Here is a 15,191-nt window from a genome sequence, read left to right as displayed (position 1 = left end):
CTGACAAGCGACATATTGGATGATAATGGAGAGCCAACGGACTTTCCGCGACTGAAGGAAGCGAAGGGGTTTGAGATCCTTAGTTGTTCGTCAAATGCACGAGATCTAACCGTGGTCAAGACCACTTGGTCCGTGAAAGAATTGAAGTCTGTTTTCAGCTCACAAACCAAGATCTACTTGAGGCCTATTCATAAAAGTTTGCGAACCAAATCTACCCAACAAAACTCCCTAGGGTGCAAACTGAAGGAGACATGCATGTGGTGCCAACGTGATTTTCCAGTAGATGAACTCAGGGCCCACTTACTTGAATATTCCTGCAACCTTTTTTATGGCGATCCCACTGAGGATATTGCTGAGTCATCACCTAGTTTTGACGAGGAAGTGGTTGATGCTGGACATCACCTGCCAACCTGCCATCTTACGCTCTCAGGGGTGGCCCCCTTTGCTACACCTGAGGGTGCATCTCTAGACACCCCTGCTCCACTCAGGGTTTCCCCTGGAAGTAGCCAAGTGCCATCTGGTACAGCATCTGATACTACCCATGCAGTAACTGGGACTAACCTTGCAGACATTAAAGTGCCATCTCTGGAAGCATCAGCTTCTGGACCTATACAATCTGGGGCCAACCTTGTAGGCACCCAACTGCCATCTAAGCACGGACAACATACTATGCAATATCTTTGATCTCGAATCCTTCTTGTAAATGATACTCAACCACGGACTTTGGGATATTGAACGAAGGAGCTCCACAGCCCAAAACGTCTCTCTGAGGCGTATGGTTTCCGAAAGTTGAGCATTCCATTCGTAACTTCATCATGTTTTCCCTGTTATTCACACCTAATTGACTCATTTCATGCACGGATAAATGTGAAACTATATATGGAGTGATTTTTCCCTTTGGAAGATTTCCGTTCAATGACCTAACTTTAGTCGTTTGAGGATGCTGGCCATCGAACCATTTTGCCCTCCATTTAGCTTTTTTAGCTTTCAACTTTCCCGCGAAAACAAACAAAATGGCGGCGTCAGGCTCCGATAAGAGTGATTTGAATTGTGGGTAGATCATAACAACAGCTCGATATAACGACATACGTACTGCATATAACGATAAACGGACTGGATATAACGACAAACGTACTGCATATAACGACAAACGTACTGCATATAACAACAATCGCACTGTATATAACGACAAACCTACTGCATATAACGACAAACGTACTGCATATAAGGACAAACGCACCGCATATAACGACTAACGCACTGCATATAACGACAATCGTACTGCATACAACGACAATCGTACTGCATATAACGACAATCGTACTGCATATAACGACAATCGTACTGCATATAACGACAATGGTACTGCATATAACGACAATCGTACTGCATGTAACGATAATTGTACTGCATATAACGACAAAAGCATAACTTATAATAAAGAAACTTGACATAAGACAGTCCTGGCGTTCCATATGAGCACTTCACGAGACACGTGAACGCCACATAATACGAGAATGTCAAGGGTGACATTTGGGACCCAGCTCAAGCAGAAAAGGAACACTATCACTGAAACGGTACGAGTGATATGGACATCCTCTCCTCTGAGTTCAGTTACGTGAGGTTCACTTGTGGCCCTGGTGGGCTCTGGACATGACAAATGTTTTGGGTCCTCGCCTTGGGACTTGTTGTTTTGTATAGCGATTCTTCTTCTGTGGCGACGATCAACTTACGTGATTTTGATGTAGCAGCCAATGATGACAAGAATGTAACAAAAAAACTACCACAGAACTGGTGATACGGAAAGAGGTGTGAGTTTTTCCGAGATCGAGCAGAGTGCCTTGTACAGGATAAACTGATACTGTCCCCCTCCTAAAAGGGTCCGCTGCACAACAAAATCGCCAAACACCATATCAACACGATCATAAAGAAAACAGACTTCTTGAAAAACAAATTTTTATACCTGTTAGGTTTGACTATCTTAAGATACCGATTCACGCTGATTGTAGTTTGAAAAGGCTGATGGCAAACAAAGCAACGTTGAGGGAAGCATAAATATCATAGAGCTTCTCTGCAAACCTCCAATCTCCTCTGATGATGGTAACGATCAACATTGGTAGCTGCCACAGTGCATCAAGTTCGATGCGGCAAGGTTCACGAAAATCGCATTAGGAATGATATGGAGGTTCCTCTTCTTGTATATCGCAAAGCAGACGATGATGACGATGATGATGATGATGATGATGATGTTTCCTAAAACAGCGCATATGAAAATCAAAGCGGCCAACGAGACCTCGAAAAAGGTTGGTGTTTGAGATCGGACAGGTAACACAAAAGACGGTGTTGCCATTCCAGCACTTTCACAAAACTTTCGTTAACCAAAAATTATTTGAGGCCCTCGAAGCTTTTAAGGTGCAGGTGTTTTAACCGTGAAAGTTTTTAATATGTTCATAAATGGAATTTCATTGACACAACGAGACGGTGGGCAGACCGGGGTTAGATAGAATTATGACATGTTTGTCATTTCTTTATGAGCAAAAATGAAAATTTCCGCAAGCCGTAAGAGCAAACTTGGTCACCGGCACAAAACCAAGCAATCCTATATAAAAAACGATCAGAGGAACGTGCAGATTCCTACATTGTTTTCACCACACATCCAGGCATTCTTTACATCTGAAAGCAATACATGACGAGGACTTTTCATCGCGACAAAACAACATTCCTTTCCCAATCGTATATATGTATATCGATTCTGTTTTGGCAAACACTTGACTCACGATTCCTAACGTCTCATTTGTCAGAGAAAAAAAAACAACAACAACAGAATGATGAAAATAAACGCAAAAACAAAACAAAACAAAACAAAAAGCAAAGAAAGCACACATAGACATGCAAAAGCAATCAAACGAAGAAAGAAATAAGAATGTTATAATTATGCGAGCATTTCGAATGCGCGCATGCAGCCTGAGACGTTTTGGCAAGAGAAAAATCAGGGACACAGATAAAACGAAAAACGCCGAGTTTTAGTGGATGAGTTACCTTTAGTCCAAAAAAGTGTTAACAATCTTTGAGTAAAATATTTCACATGAAGGTTTGTTTGTATTCGTGCGACTAGTAAGATCGCATGACATAAGTCTCAATGTTCGCGTGACTTCAGTAATGTCACGTCATTCTTTTAATTTCACTTTCGTTGAGGTAATGAATTTTACATTACAATGGTGTATCTTCAAAATTACAAGCCAAGTTTATTTTACCAGCAACTGGCCGCATTCCTGTCGAATGGCTGCTAATTTTCACAGCAAGACCATTCGTAGGTAACTGTTGATCTGGTGATCTATGTTCTAAATCCTCATATTTTTTCCTCTTTATCGCTCTGGCGGAAACAGCCATTAGACTACGCGTGCGTTCCGGCGGTGGCTTACAAGTGATCAAGGATTTGAATTCATCCCGAATATCCTTGTTGTACGCGCTGTAAATGACCGGGTTCACAGTTCCGTTACAAAGCATCAAGAATGCTGAGATTGTTCTGTAGTGCGGTGTGAGTTTGTCGTAGAAGCCGAAGTGAAGAGACAGCTGTAGAATCCAAAATGGTATGAATGAAATATAGAAAATAAATACCAACATCGCTAACATTTTGACAGCTTTAGCTTTTTTCGCCCGTCCCTTTCTCTGTACCTCGTGAAATTGGAATCCAGGTGCTTTGAGGAGCCATAGTTTTACACCGATTGTTGAATACAACGCTAAGGTGATTACAAATCCCGCCGCCAACAGCAATGTTTGAAATATAAACCATTGCACGACCTCTTCGCTCGTTATGCCGACGAAGCAAACTGCGTCACCGATGCCATGTGCTTTGAGATGCGCAAAAGAAAACAGCGGAGCGCCATAACAGCCGCTTACAAACCACGTGGCGGCAATAATAAAATACGCCCTTTTCTTCGAAATGAGCGTCTTCAAAGGGAAAAATATCCCCAAAAACATCTCCACAGCGATGGCTAAAATCGTCAGATTTGATGTTAGAATTAAAACTGCAGACAAAAATACGTCAAATTGGCAGAGAAACTCTCCGAAGCGACCGCGAATATGCCAAGTTCCTCCTGAGAGCATATGAACATAGATCATGGGTGCCATTTCTAAAGCGAACAGAAGATCGGCCACAGAAAGGTTTAGAATAAAAAGATAATGCACTTGCCGTCGTAAGTTTCTTCCGATTCTTTTGATGGCCTTGATTACCACTGTATTACCCACCAGTGAGAGCACTATCATAACATAGTACGCGATCACTGAACCGATCTGACTTCGTTGAATTTCCTTCTCAAATTCATCTGCTGAGGAGTTGTGATTTTGGGAGCTTAAATTCGACGCATTTACAAAGTTGGTAGACATTGTAAGTTATCAAACATTTCAATCGCGGTATAATAACTCTCAAGTGCTCACCACAAGACCGTCAGATGCGATAAATCACGCAAAGGGAAAAAACAAAATAGTGCCTGTAGCGAAGTGCATTCTTATCATTTTTATTGGAATATCATATCATAATCAGTTATTCTCAGGTTACGTTAAATCCTATGTGGATCTGTAGGAGAAAATTGCTGATTACGGATGGTAATATGATCGACAAGACTGTCATCTTTTTTCTGTGGTTCAAATGCAGAGATAACCCACTTCTGACGCGACATCATGATTCCTGTTGCGCATTTTAAAAACATGAATTATCAGAGAAATTTCGTAGAAAGAATAAATGCTTTTGGAAAAAAACAGACAAAAAAAAAAAAACGGAAGAAAAGAAGTTTAAACACAGCGCATGGTAAACCTTTTTCTTTTCATTAACAGAAACTATCCGTCTATTTGTGTCACTGTTTCCTTGAGGGAAATGTACTTTCAATAAGACGAAAACAAGCTACAATTACACGAAAGAAGCGGCATTTGCATTTCAAAAAACATTCAACAGCATTATCACACATACAATAGCTTCTTCAGACATTCATTGTTTCAAATCACCCAGATGACACTCATTAAGGCGAAGATACTTTACTTCATGTACAAGATAAATCATATTTGTCGGCAGGAAATTTATCAGCGCAATTTGCATTTGAAATAGCAATCATTTCATTACTTCTTTTGACAACCATTTGAAGTTAGAATCTTTGACATTGGTGCCTTGATACATTCATGTATGGAAGAAAGAATCTCAATTCGCTAAAGGAGTTATGCTTCAATTATGTCACTACTGAGGTTACAAAGAGTGTATTTCGATTTTGGTGGAAAAAGCAGAAATTTAAATTCTCTAACCAGAATCAATGCACTCTTTTTTTTTTTTTTTTTTTTTATAAGAACATCTTTTATAAGAACGTTCAGGCAGAGACCAACTTAAATCCAAAAAACATATTAAGAACATACAAAGGCTGAGTCAGCTAAGAACGTCTTTATTCGATACTCGGAAGAAAAATTCCAACTTAGTCTGTACTGTTAAATCCTCTAAAATACTGTCTACCAAACAAATTTAAAAACATGTTAATTAACATCGTTTTCAGGCTCAGATCGCAAGAAAAAAAAAACCTGTAACCTCCGCCTTAAAAAAAAAAGCGTTCTTATGAACAAAAACAAAAAGTGCCAAATGTTGACGTAAAACCTCAAGAGAGTTATTAGCAGGGCTATCGGATTTGAATGTGTTTAGAGTCGTGCCCACTGATGTAAATCACACCAAGATTTCAGATAGGTTTGTAACCATTGTCCGTGAGTCACAGTTAGCACTAACGTTTATGTTTTTGTTTCTTAAAGTACGCTCGCACAGGATAAATACGTTTTTTAAATTATCTGAAAATGTATTTACGAAAGTGTGCTTTCCCTTACTTTCAAATTTCACTCACCCCAGTCCCCAGATTCCACCCAAATGAGGGCCCAGTCTCTCAACGAGAAAGTATTTATGAATGATCCTACCTCGACTCTGATTTTAGTTTAAAGGAATCTATCAGTAACATTGAATTCATTTTAGTGACCAATTCTGGATTGGACTATTCTCAGTCCACATTTGAATTTATTTAGATACGACTTTTCTCAGCATTCACCTAACTTTGTGGTCCTGCCAACTCTCAATTTGCAAGCAACTATTTCAAACTGCTTGCGCAGTTGTAGCCGAATTATGTTAAATCAAAACACCTAAACTAACGGTTTACATTATTCAGAGATCTTAAGTGTAGTTAACAGTCAATGTTTAAAGATGAATTCCAATCTCAGTCATTTCTCAAATTCTTACCGCGTTTCAGGCCTGTCTTGCAACGTGTCCAGTATAACTAGTATAACCTTATTCTTGTGCGATCCAGGGGTAATTCTAAATAGTTTGCTTCTGCAATAAACCTAAGCGCACTCGAAAAGGCAAAGGTACATGACCATGTTTATCAACAAATAGGTGAACAACCGATGCCCCCATGTAATCTCGCATTAAAACATAATATCGTTCCCAAAAAAGTAACTTTTAGCGCTTAATTCCGTTCAGTTCAATTTTGGTTTAATTAGAGACTTGAATATATCTTGATGTGAAGTCGTCTGTCTCAACACACCTGAACAAACTATAGGCTAACGTGGCAACTTAATTACAACCTACGCACACGATCGAATACTAGTTGAATACTAGTCGCCGTAGAAGATACCCGCGACAGTAATTTGATCAGAAAATGTTGTGCATTGGTGGTTTGATACGCTGTTTCTTGCTTATTGCAAATTTTTGGATTTCTCATGCATGCCCTGTAGGATATGCAGGATCGCCATGTACTCGTAAGTGGGTGTGAGATCTTTATTTCCACGTGAGCTGTTTTTCGATCTGCCCAAAAGTGATTAAGGTCTTCGCTAAAAGAAAGAACAAGTATATTTGACTGATCTCCGATACCAAATTGAATCAATTTGTACCGAAAAAAGGTAGCAATTTTGTGGAGCTACGTGTAGAAAAATGATTCGCGCGTTGACGCATGATTTATACGACTCAAAAACGCAATTAACAATTTGTATATATAATTCAAGAAGAATGCTAAGAACTTACTGCGCCTTTTTCCCTTTTCTTATGGCGCGAATGCCCAGACAGGATTACAACTTGCTTAAGTATAGAAAAGGTATTTGCAAGGGATATTTTTGTTAAATCTATCTTTTCCAATTCTAGCCCGCAGATGTGAACCTTTGATCACTCCACAAAATGCTATGATTTCGGGAGGCGCATGTTCTTCACAATATTTGTCGGTTTGCAAAATGGCATGTCGCTTTGGATTTGCACCCTCTGGCAGCACTGAACGACAGTGTGTTGTGGATGCAGCCTCTAATGTGATGGTGTGGTCTGGGTCGCCGCTTCTATGTCGAGGCTAGAAGATACCGTGTGACACCGGTCCCGAAGGAAACAGTTTATCTTGCTTTCCGAAAATCTCAATGTTTCTCGAGGCGGATCCGAGGGAAACATCGCGATTCGGTGAAACAAGCTAAGGTTAACTGGTTACTTGGGATCAGACGTTGAGTGTTTTTTTATTTCACATAACGAAGACTTTGGAGGACACAATGACAAAACAGATAGAAAAAAATATATTGAGGACCAGGTTGAAGGATTCCAGTTGTGTCACGATGAAATTTACCTGTTCTTCCTCCGCTATGGTCCTGTAATATTGTTTTTGTCCTCCCTTCATTGGCAGTAAATTGGTCAGAAATTGTCTACCTATCCATCATCTATCGTACCCATCATACCTTCTGGCTTGTAGGGCAGCAACAATTGTCTATAATCACCCTTTATGCTCTGCTGGCGACAACTGATCATCTCCGTCTCTCTCTCTCTATTCCACCTGAAACCCTGTGATCCCCCAAGTCACGTATTTTGTTTCGCTCTGTTTTTCTCAATTCCAGTTCGCCAATGTGACCCTCTGTCTGCTCCTGCTAACGGTTATATCGTGGGAGGGGTGTGTAGTTCACATCTTTTATCAGTTTGCCGAATGGAGTGTAACAAGGGATACGAAGTCGTAGGAAGCTGGCGACGTGAATGTATCGCGGTTCCAGTTTCTGACATCATGATGTGGTCTGGGACACCGATGACATGTCAAGGTTAGAGGACATTTATACACTTAGTGATAATACTTTACTTTAGGGACCAGTCACAATTTATGCTCTGTTGGCGACAACTGATCATCTCTCTCTCTATTCCCCCTGAAACCCTGTGATCCCCAAAGTCACGTATTTTGTTTCGCTCTGTTTTTCTCAATTCCAGTTCGCCAATGTGAGCCTCTGTTTGCTCCTGCTGACGGTTTTATCGTGGGAGGGGTGTGTAGTTCACATCTTTCATCGGTCTGCCAAATGGAGTGTAACAAGGGATACGAAGTCGTAGGAAGCTCGCGACGTGAATGTATCGCGGATCCAGTTTCTAACATCATGATGTGGTCTGGGACACCGATGACATGTCAAGGTTAGAGGACATTTATACACTCAGTCATAATACTTTACTTAAGGGACCAGTCACAATTTATGCTCTGTTGGCGACAACCGATCATCTCTCTCTCTATTTCCCCTGAAACCCTGTGATCCCCAAAGTCACGTATTTTGTTTCGCTCTGTTTTTCTCAATTCCAGTTCGCCAATGTGAGCCTCTGTTTGCTCCTGCTGACGGTTTTATCGTGGGAGGGGTGTGTAGTTCACATCTTTCATCGGTTTGCCAAATGGAGTGTAACAAGGGATACGAAGTCGTAGGAAGCTCGCGACGTGAATGTATCGCGGATCCAGTTTCTAACATCATGATGTGGTCTGGGACACCGATGACATGTCAAGGTTAGAGGACATTTATACACTCAGTCATAATACTTTACTTAAAGGACCAGTCACAATTTATGCTCTGTTGGCGACAACTGATCATCTCTCTCTCTATTCCCCCTGAAACCCTGTGATCCCCCAAGTCACGTATTTTGTTTCGCTCTGTTTTTCTCAATTCCAGTTCGCCAATGTGAGCCTCTGTTTGCTCCTGCTGACGGTTTTATCGTGGGAGGGGTGTGTAGTTCACATCTTTCATCGGTTTGCCAAATGGAGTGTAACAAGGGATACGAAGTCGTAGGAAGCTCGCGACGTGAATGTATCGCGGATCCAGTTTCTAACATCATGATGTGGTCTGGGACACCGATGACATGTCAAGGTTAGATGACATTTAAACACTCCGTGAAAATACTTTAGTTTAGGGACCAGTCTACCTGTCTTCAATAATAGTTAGGGATTTCCAACTTTGAGAAAAGCCGTAACTGCACACGTGTGAAATTACGATTATTTTCTAGTGACAGCTGATCACACTTTCTCTATTCCCCCTGAAAACCAAATCCTTCACACACACCCCTCTATCCAGATAAACAATAACTGGTCTCTAAGTCAAGTAATTTTGTTTCGCTCTTGTTTTCATTGCTATTTATTGTATCCTGAGATTGTTAACTGTACGTTGATTCAGTTCAGCTACAGTTTTATATTTTAGGTTAATTTTCTCTGATAAAAGCGTTCATGGATTAAACACAGCTTAACACATATTGACGAAAGAAGCTCGATGACAAAGACAACGAATAGTTGCTGTAACATCGACTACGATTAAATCACAGTCGCTATAGACCACTTTCATAAATGGCTGCCGGATTAATATTCTTTTGTTTAAATTTAAATTTGCCCGAGTGGCCTCGCTTGAGATAATGTATTCTTTTGAATTTTGTGCTGGAGAACGAGGCCACCCAGGCAAATTTAGATGTAAACAAGAGAATTTTAATCCAGCAGCCATTTATGAAAGTGGTCTATAGAGCACACTTTTAGTTCAAGCTGCTGTTAAAACGGGTAACAGTGTTTTTGCCCGTTTAGTGGTTTATATCCCCCTCGTTGTCCATGTTTTGCTCTCTAATGGATGTCCTACAGTTTACAGTGGGTCGCCATGCGGCGTAAATATTAAATTATGATTAAAAAAATTTTTTTCCATAAGGGCAATAATTTCGTTTTGTTTAAAAAATATTAAATGAGATGAATTGCAACTAGACCTGCAGGCAGCAGAATTGATTCGAACAAGATTAGAATTAAGTGTTCAGGCGTGGTTCAATTTTCTCAATATATTTTTTTCACATCATCATTCCCGTACTGCTAGTTGTTGTAGCTTTCGTGAATCAAAAATGAAAGAGAACGAGACAGGGGCAAGCTGTCGGTGGAAACGACGAGCACTGCTGCAAACAGCGTGATTTTTTTTTTTATTATTCTCTTTCTTTATGGCTCAAACAGAGGTTATTCAGAGTATGTAGCAGTGCGCTAGATTTATCTGGAAAAGGTTCTAATCAATCGAATCATCAAGCGCTATGATACAAGAAATTTTAATGGGTACGAAAGGTTTTCCAGAACTAGGGCTCCGACGAAGGGCTAACGCTCGAAACGTCAGCTTTTGTAATCGTTACGGTGGCCAATTTACCACTTCAACTTTGTTGATATATCCAAATTATTTCGTTACTCCCACCGATGCAGCCCCAAACAGTTTCTTTCGAAACTATCAGCCTTTATTCATTAAAAATATAAATTGACATCATTCAATGAGTTTTCGTTTGTTGCTGCAAGTTATCAAAAAATTGGAGAAATATCACCGAAATTACAAAATAATTATCTGAAAAACTTATGAAAGGTATCTCTCACTGCCCAAACATTACACCACAAGCGGCCCGAGCGTACTGTGTGGGATTTTGGGGTCTGAAGGTCGTTAACGGGAATACCTAACATACTAAGATCGAATTTTAAGCGTAACCGTGGGCCGTTAAGGAACATTATGAAAAAAAAAAACTAAGAAAAAATTTAAAAAGGATAATAAAAGCGAAGAATATAACGTATAAAGACTCCCTTCCTTTTTTCCCTAGCTGCTTTGTCGCAAATGGTCCTTTTCACGCTCTTTTGGCGACTTTCTTTGTAGCACGTGTGGCACTACCAGTCATCTGTACATACACCTAATTACAATAAGGTTGTCAGAAAAAAAGCAAAAAGCAAAAAACAAAAATCCAAATAGAAATTAATTCGGCTTTGGTCAGATACCTTCCACCTTACAGCTCGGATTTTAATCCGATAGAGGGAAGTTATCCCCATGCCAAACTCTTCATTCGGGAAAATGACATTGCCTTCCGTTGCTGTCTTCAGCCCCATGCGTTTATCTTGCTTGCTTGTGCGCAAATTTTACCAGAAAACTACTAAGGGTATTTCAGAAACTCTGGCTATGGGTGAAAATAGATATGTCATCTTTGGACCCCCCGCTGGTTTAGGACAAACACTCAGAGTCTTTACAAGGACTTGTATGCGAAACGTGTCAGAAGTAAGACTATTTTCGCTCAAAAAATGCTCTAACTTTCTAAAATGGTTGCAACTAGGCATTGTTGTTGGGTACATGTAAAAATGACCCAAGATATCCAGAAAGATTGCCAGATTAGCTTAATCCGCCTAAAGAAATGCTTAAAAACGGTCGGAAAGCCTTCATACCGTTCCCAAAGCCGAAGCATGCATAACTTGGAACTTTGTCAACGCCGGGTAAATGCGTGTTCTAGAAAGAATTTCTCAGTTGATAGTGTTAACTACAATACTTATATTTGTGCTGTACACTGAAATCCTTGACAAAAGCCTTTTCTGAAACCGCTTGTTTGGAAACGTTACATAGACGATGATCTTCTCGCTATGGAGTACAAACAAAGCAACAATAGAACGTTGAAAAAGCAAACAATCGTCATCCAACAATGAAATTTACGGCTGATATTTCCGATAAGGAAACAACATTCCTGGACACCTACATCTATAATTATAAAGGCGAACGATTCGAAAAGGACGCAATCCTTGATGTGCGTACTCATTTTACACAGACTGAGACATTTCAGTATACACACTATAGTTCCTGTCACCCACAAGGAGTTAAGAAAGGCTTAATAAAAGGAGAGGCCCTTAGACTTCTCAGAACAAACTCCTCTCAAACAATATTCGAAGAGAAAATTGTAAATTTCAAAGCGCATTTGCGAAAGAGAGGCTACCCAGAGGCCCTCATTAACACAACCCTTTCAGAGGTGAATTTCAAAAACAGGAAACTAGCTCTTCAACAGAAACCGAAGACGAACCAACGAATCTTGCCTTTTATTACACAATACCAACCATCAGTGCCAAACCTAAAGCAAATTCTCATGAGACACTGGCATTTAATAGAAACAACCAGTACTGAGCGAACTATACAAAAATCCGCCACTCGTGTCTTAAAAATGAGGGCGATCGCTCAAAGACATACTCGTGAGGGCCAAACTTTGAATAGGCTACTCTAAACACGCGCTGGGGAGTCGTGTAGGCCTGTCAACCCCCTTTTTACATTGAACTGTTAGATCCTTAAGTTTCACGCGATCGACTTTACTTTCCTTTAGTACCTTCGCCTGAAGCCATTTCCTATAATCTATACTTGAATCAACTACATAATGTTTTCTCGACTTGAGGCAGTCACGAATACGTGCGATGAGGTCTGCTCATTTTCCGCTCAATTTCAAGCCTCTACACTTTAACCAACGCTTCAATTGTGTGTTTGTATAGTTCTCTTGGTCTTGCTCGAACTTTGAGCCAGGAATACCGTCGTTTTGATTTAAAATACGAGCTTTAGAGGCGTTTGAACTAGAGATGGGCGCATCATCGCCCATATTCATTTACTCGAGAAGCCTGTTTGTTTGTCCTAATCGCTCTAGGGGGTCAAAATTTCGTGACGTGACAAACGCACAGCGCCATTACAGAATTATGTCTTGTTATTGTGAATGACTTCTTAAATAATTGTTAAATTATTAAAATACGCAAATGTAAATCACATGGCTAATTAATTCCTATTTAGCTGTTTGCTTTTTGCTTTTTTCTATGACAACCTTATTGCAATTAGGTGTAGAAAAACACAAGGCTGGAAACTTCAACCACAGCCAGCCCAAGCTCTCTTTGAGAACCACACAAGGAACACAATTTGCATATCGATTTATAAGGATTTGTACGGGATTTCCTACAAGATATCCATAGAGATAGTTAAAAGTGAAAATATCAAATAAAAATGGCTTACCTTATTCCATACGTGTGTTGCTTGCTCCTGGTGTCGTTATTTTACCGATTTCACTTGATTTAAGCGGTTTTTTAAATTAAATTGACCGCTTAAATCAAGTGAAATCGGTAGTCTTTAAGTCTGTTATACGTTTTTGAGCCCCTTTTATTTCCTAGACTTTTCAAGAATGATGACCGAACGTAATGTAAGTTTTAATTGGCTATTTCTCATTTGAAATACAGTAATACGATGCCCAGTCGAATTTGTACAGAACGCTGACCCCCCGTACGGAATATGTTCGAGTGCTGGCCTTGAGTATAAAACTCTTTGTACCTTTAAATGTCATCCGGGATACCGTCTCAAAGGTTGCCGGAAACGACGTTGTCAAGGCGACAAAACATGGTCTGGGACCAGTCCAACCTGTGAACGTAAGAAACTGTATCAAAAATAGTCAGGACTGTTTTAAAAAATAAGCGAATTTTTGTTCTAAACTTCTAGAGGCTCCCTAGTTGCAGGATTTGCCCATAATTCATTACATGTTATCGTTGGTATCGAAATATTTTTCTGTGAATTTAGTTGCCCTGTGGAAAAAAATTCATATTTACTAGAAGTTCTCATTATTTTGCTTCGTGAATACAACATGGAGAGGGGTTTATCTTCCACTGATATCTAAAGTTGCTAAGAAAAGAAAAAACTTGCTTTCAGAAATGAGTGTTACTTAGAGGTTTATCTTTCAGTAAAACTGTAGGTCTAAATAAATCTCTTACGATCATGTTTTAAGGTGTATATACTTTGATTTTGTTCAAATTATGCACTTAGTGTGTAAACTATATTTTGGGCTCGAATCGAACCTAGGTTTTGAACCTAAAACTCAGACAGCGTGCCAACCACTGCAGACCAAAATACCCTATGGGCCTGGCTAAACTAGAAACTTTCTTGAAACATTGTTTCCTGTTATGTTTCCCGGGGTGGCTAAATTAGCGGAAACAACAAAATGTTGTGCTGCCCCAGTGGCTAAACGAGGAAACATTGTTTCGGAAAACAAATGAGCTACGCATGCGTGAATGAATAAACTGACCTCGAGGGAGTCTGGGGATCAAAGGATGTTCACTTTTTCATTGTATCAAAGCCCTTTGTGGCATTCTGCACAATAATAGGGAACTTCAGCAACTTGCACCACTTCCAAGATGAGTGGTACATATCGCTTGTTTGTTGACCGGACTTCTTTTTTCTTTCCAGGGCCTGTTCCCTCATGAATTATGACCTGATAATTTTCTACTTGTTATCCTCCCGGCTGATATTATATTTTTCTGTCATCAGTAGATCGATTTGCGAACTAACGCCACCCCTTTACTGTCCCTGTTTATGTAGTCCTTATTACCCACGTCCCAGAGACAAGGCCTTTCCTCATAAAGCGTAATTACCATTTGAATTTCTTCATCTTTCCAATTCCCTTCCCTTCCCTTTCCCTTTCTTTGAGCGTGACCTGCTTGAATTTCTTCGCAGTCAGCCATTTTAATTGTTGTCGGTTCACCGTTGCTATGAAACATTTTTCAATGTGCAAGCGGCACTGGAAACTAATCAACATTGTTTTCATTGTGGCTAAAACTGGGAAACATAGGTTTCGGACGCAAAATTTGTGTCCGGGAAACAACGTTCGTAAAGTTCATAATGGGATCGTCACGAAGTAAACAAAAACCCTCTTCTAACCTGGGAATATGATTTTATGTTCATGCCCGTCCTTTCATTCTAACGTTTCGTCTTCTTATAACATCAATTAATAGTCGAACTACTGTTTGCAGGTTGAAGATTCGATGAAGATGAAGACGTCATAGAAGTCAATTTCGAATATGATTTAAAATAGATTGACTTAACTTTCGCCTGGGGATAAAAATTTAATGGTGCAATAAAAGTAATATTGATACAAGATTGTTTGGTAGTATTTTAGTTTACGCATGCAAGATAGGCGGTACAAAGGTTAGATCTTGACTCCACTAAAATCAGTCAACGGAAAATTAACTCACGCACGCACATGATGTAGAAATCACCCTAGATATGTCACACTCGCCTGCGACTCGATATAACAACATTGTGACGTCAGCTTTGACTAAGGAAAATTGTTGAAAAATAGAATAACGTGTTTT

At 39.9% G+C, this 15,191-nt stretch overlaps 2 protein-coding genes and 1 pseudogene across 2 annotated transcripts; 1 reads left to right on the top strand and 2 right to left on the bottom strand.

Annotated features, from left to right (window-relative positions):
- Positions 1 to 1,330: 1,330 nt before the first annotated feature.
- Positions 1,331 to 2,892, bottom strand: LOC148722772 (rhodopsin, GQ-coupled-like; annotated as a pseudogene).
- A 110-nt stretch (positions 2,893 to 3,002) lies between these two features.
- On the bottom strand, positions 3,003 to 4,497 carry LOC111327421 (neuropeptide FF receptor 2-like). Its single transcript, XM_022931601.2, has one exon. The coding sequence runs from the start codon at positions 4,384 to 4,386 to the stop codon at positions 3,211 to 3,213; it is 1,176 nt and encodes a 391-aa protein (XP_022787336.2). The 5' UTR covers positions 4,387 to 4,497; the 3' UTR covers positions 3,003 to 3,210.
- Positions 4,498 to 6,613: 2,116 nt separating this feature from the next.
- LOC111327478 (P-selectin) lies at positions 6,614 to 14,974 on the top strand. Its single transcript, XM_088732819.1, has 8 exons — positions 6,614 to 6,774; positions 7,154 to 7,348; positions 7,879 to 8,073; positions 8,237 to 8,431; positions 8,595 to 8,789; positions 8,953 to 9,147; positions 13,290 to 13,475; positions 14,850 to 14,974. Exons 1-8 carry the CDS (start codon positions 6,675 to 6,677, stop codon positions 14,852 to 14,854), a joined length of 1,266 nt encoding a protein of 421 aa, XP_088588945.1. The 5' UTR covers positions 6,614 to 6,674; the 3' UTR covers positions 14,855 to 14,974.
- The last annotated feature ends 217 nt before the right edge of the window (positions 14,975 to 15,191 follow it).

This window comes from Stylophora pistillata, chromosome 9, assembly GCF_964205215.1.
Source record: "Stylophora pistillata chromosome 9, jaStyPist1.2, whole genome shotgun sequence".
In the NCBI taxonomy this organism is placed as follows: Eukaryota; Metazoa; Cnidaria; class Anthozoa; order Scleractinia; family Pocilloporidae; genus Stylophora; species Stylophora pistillata.
The sequence above is the reverse complement of the archived record's forward strand: the minus strand, read 5'-3'. Positions and strand labels throughout refer to the sequence as shown.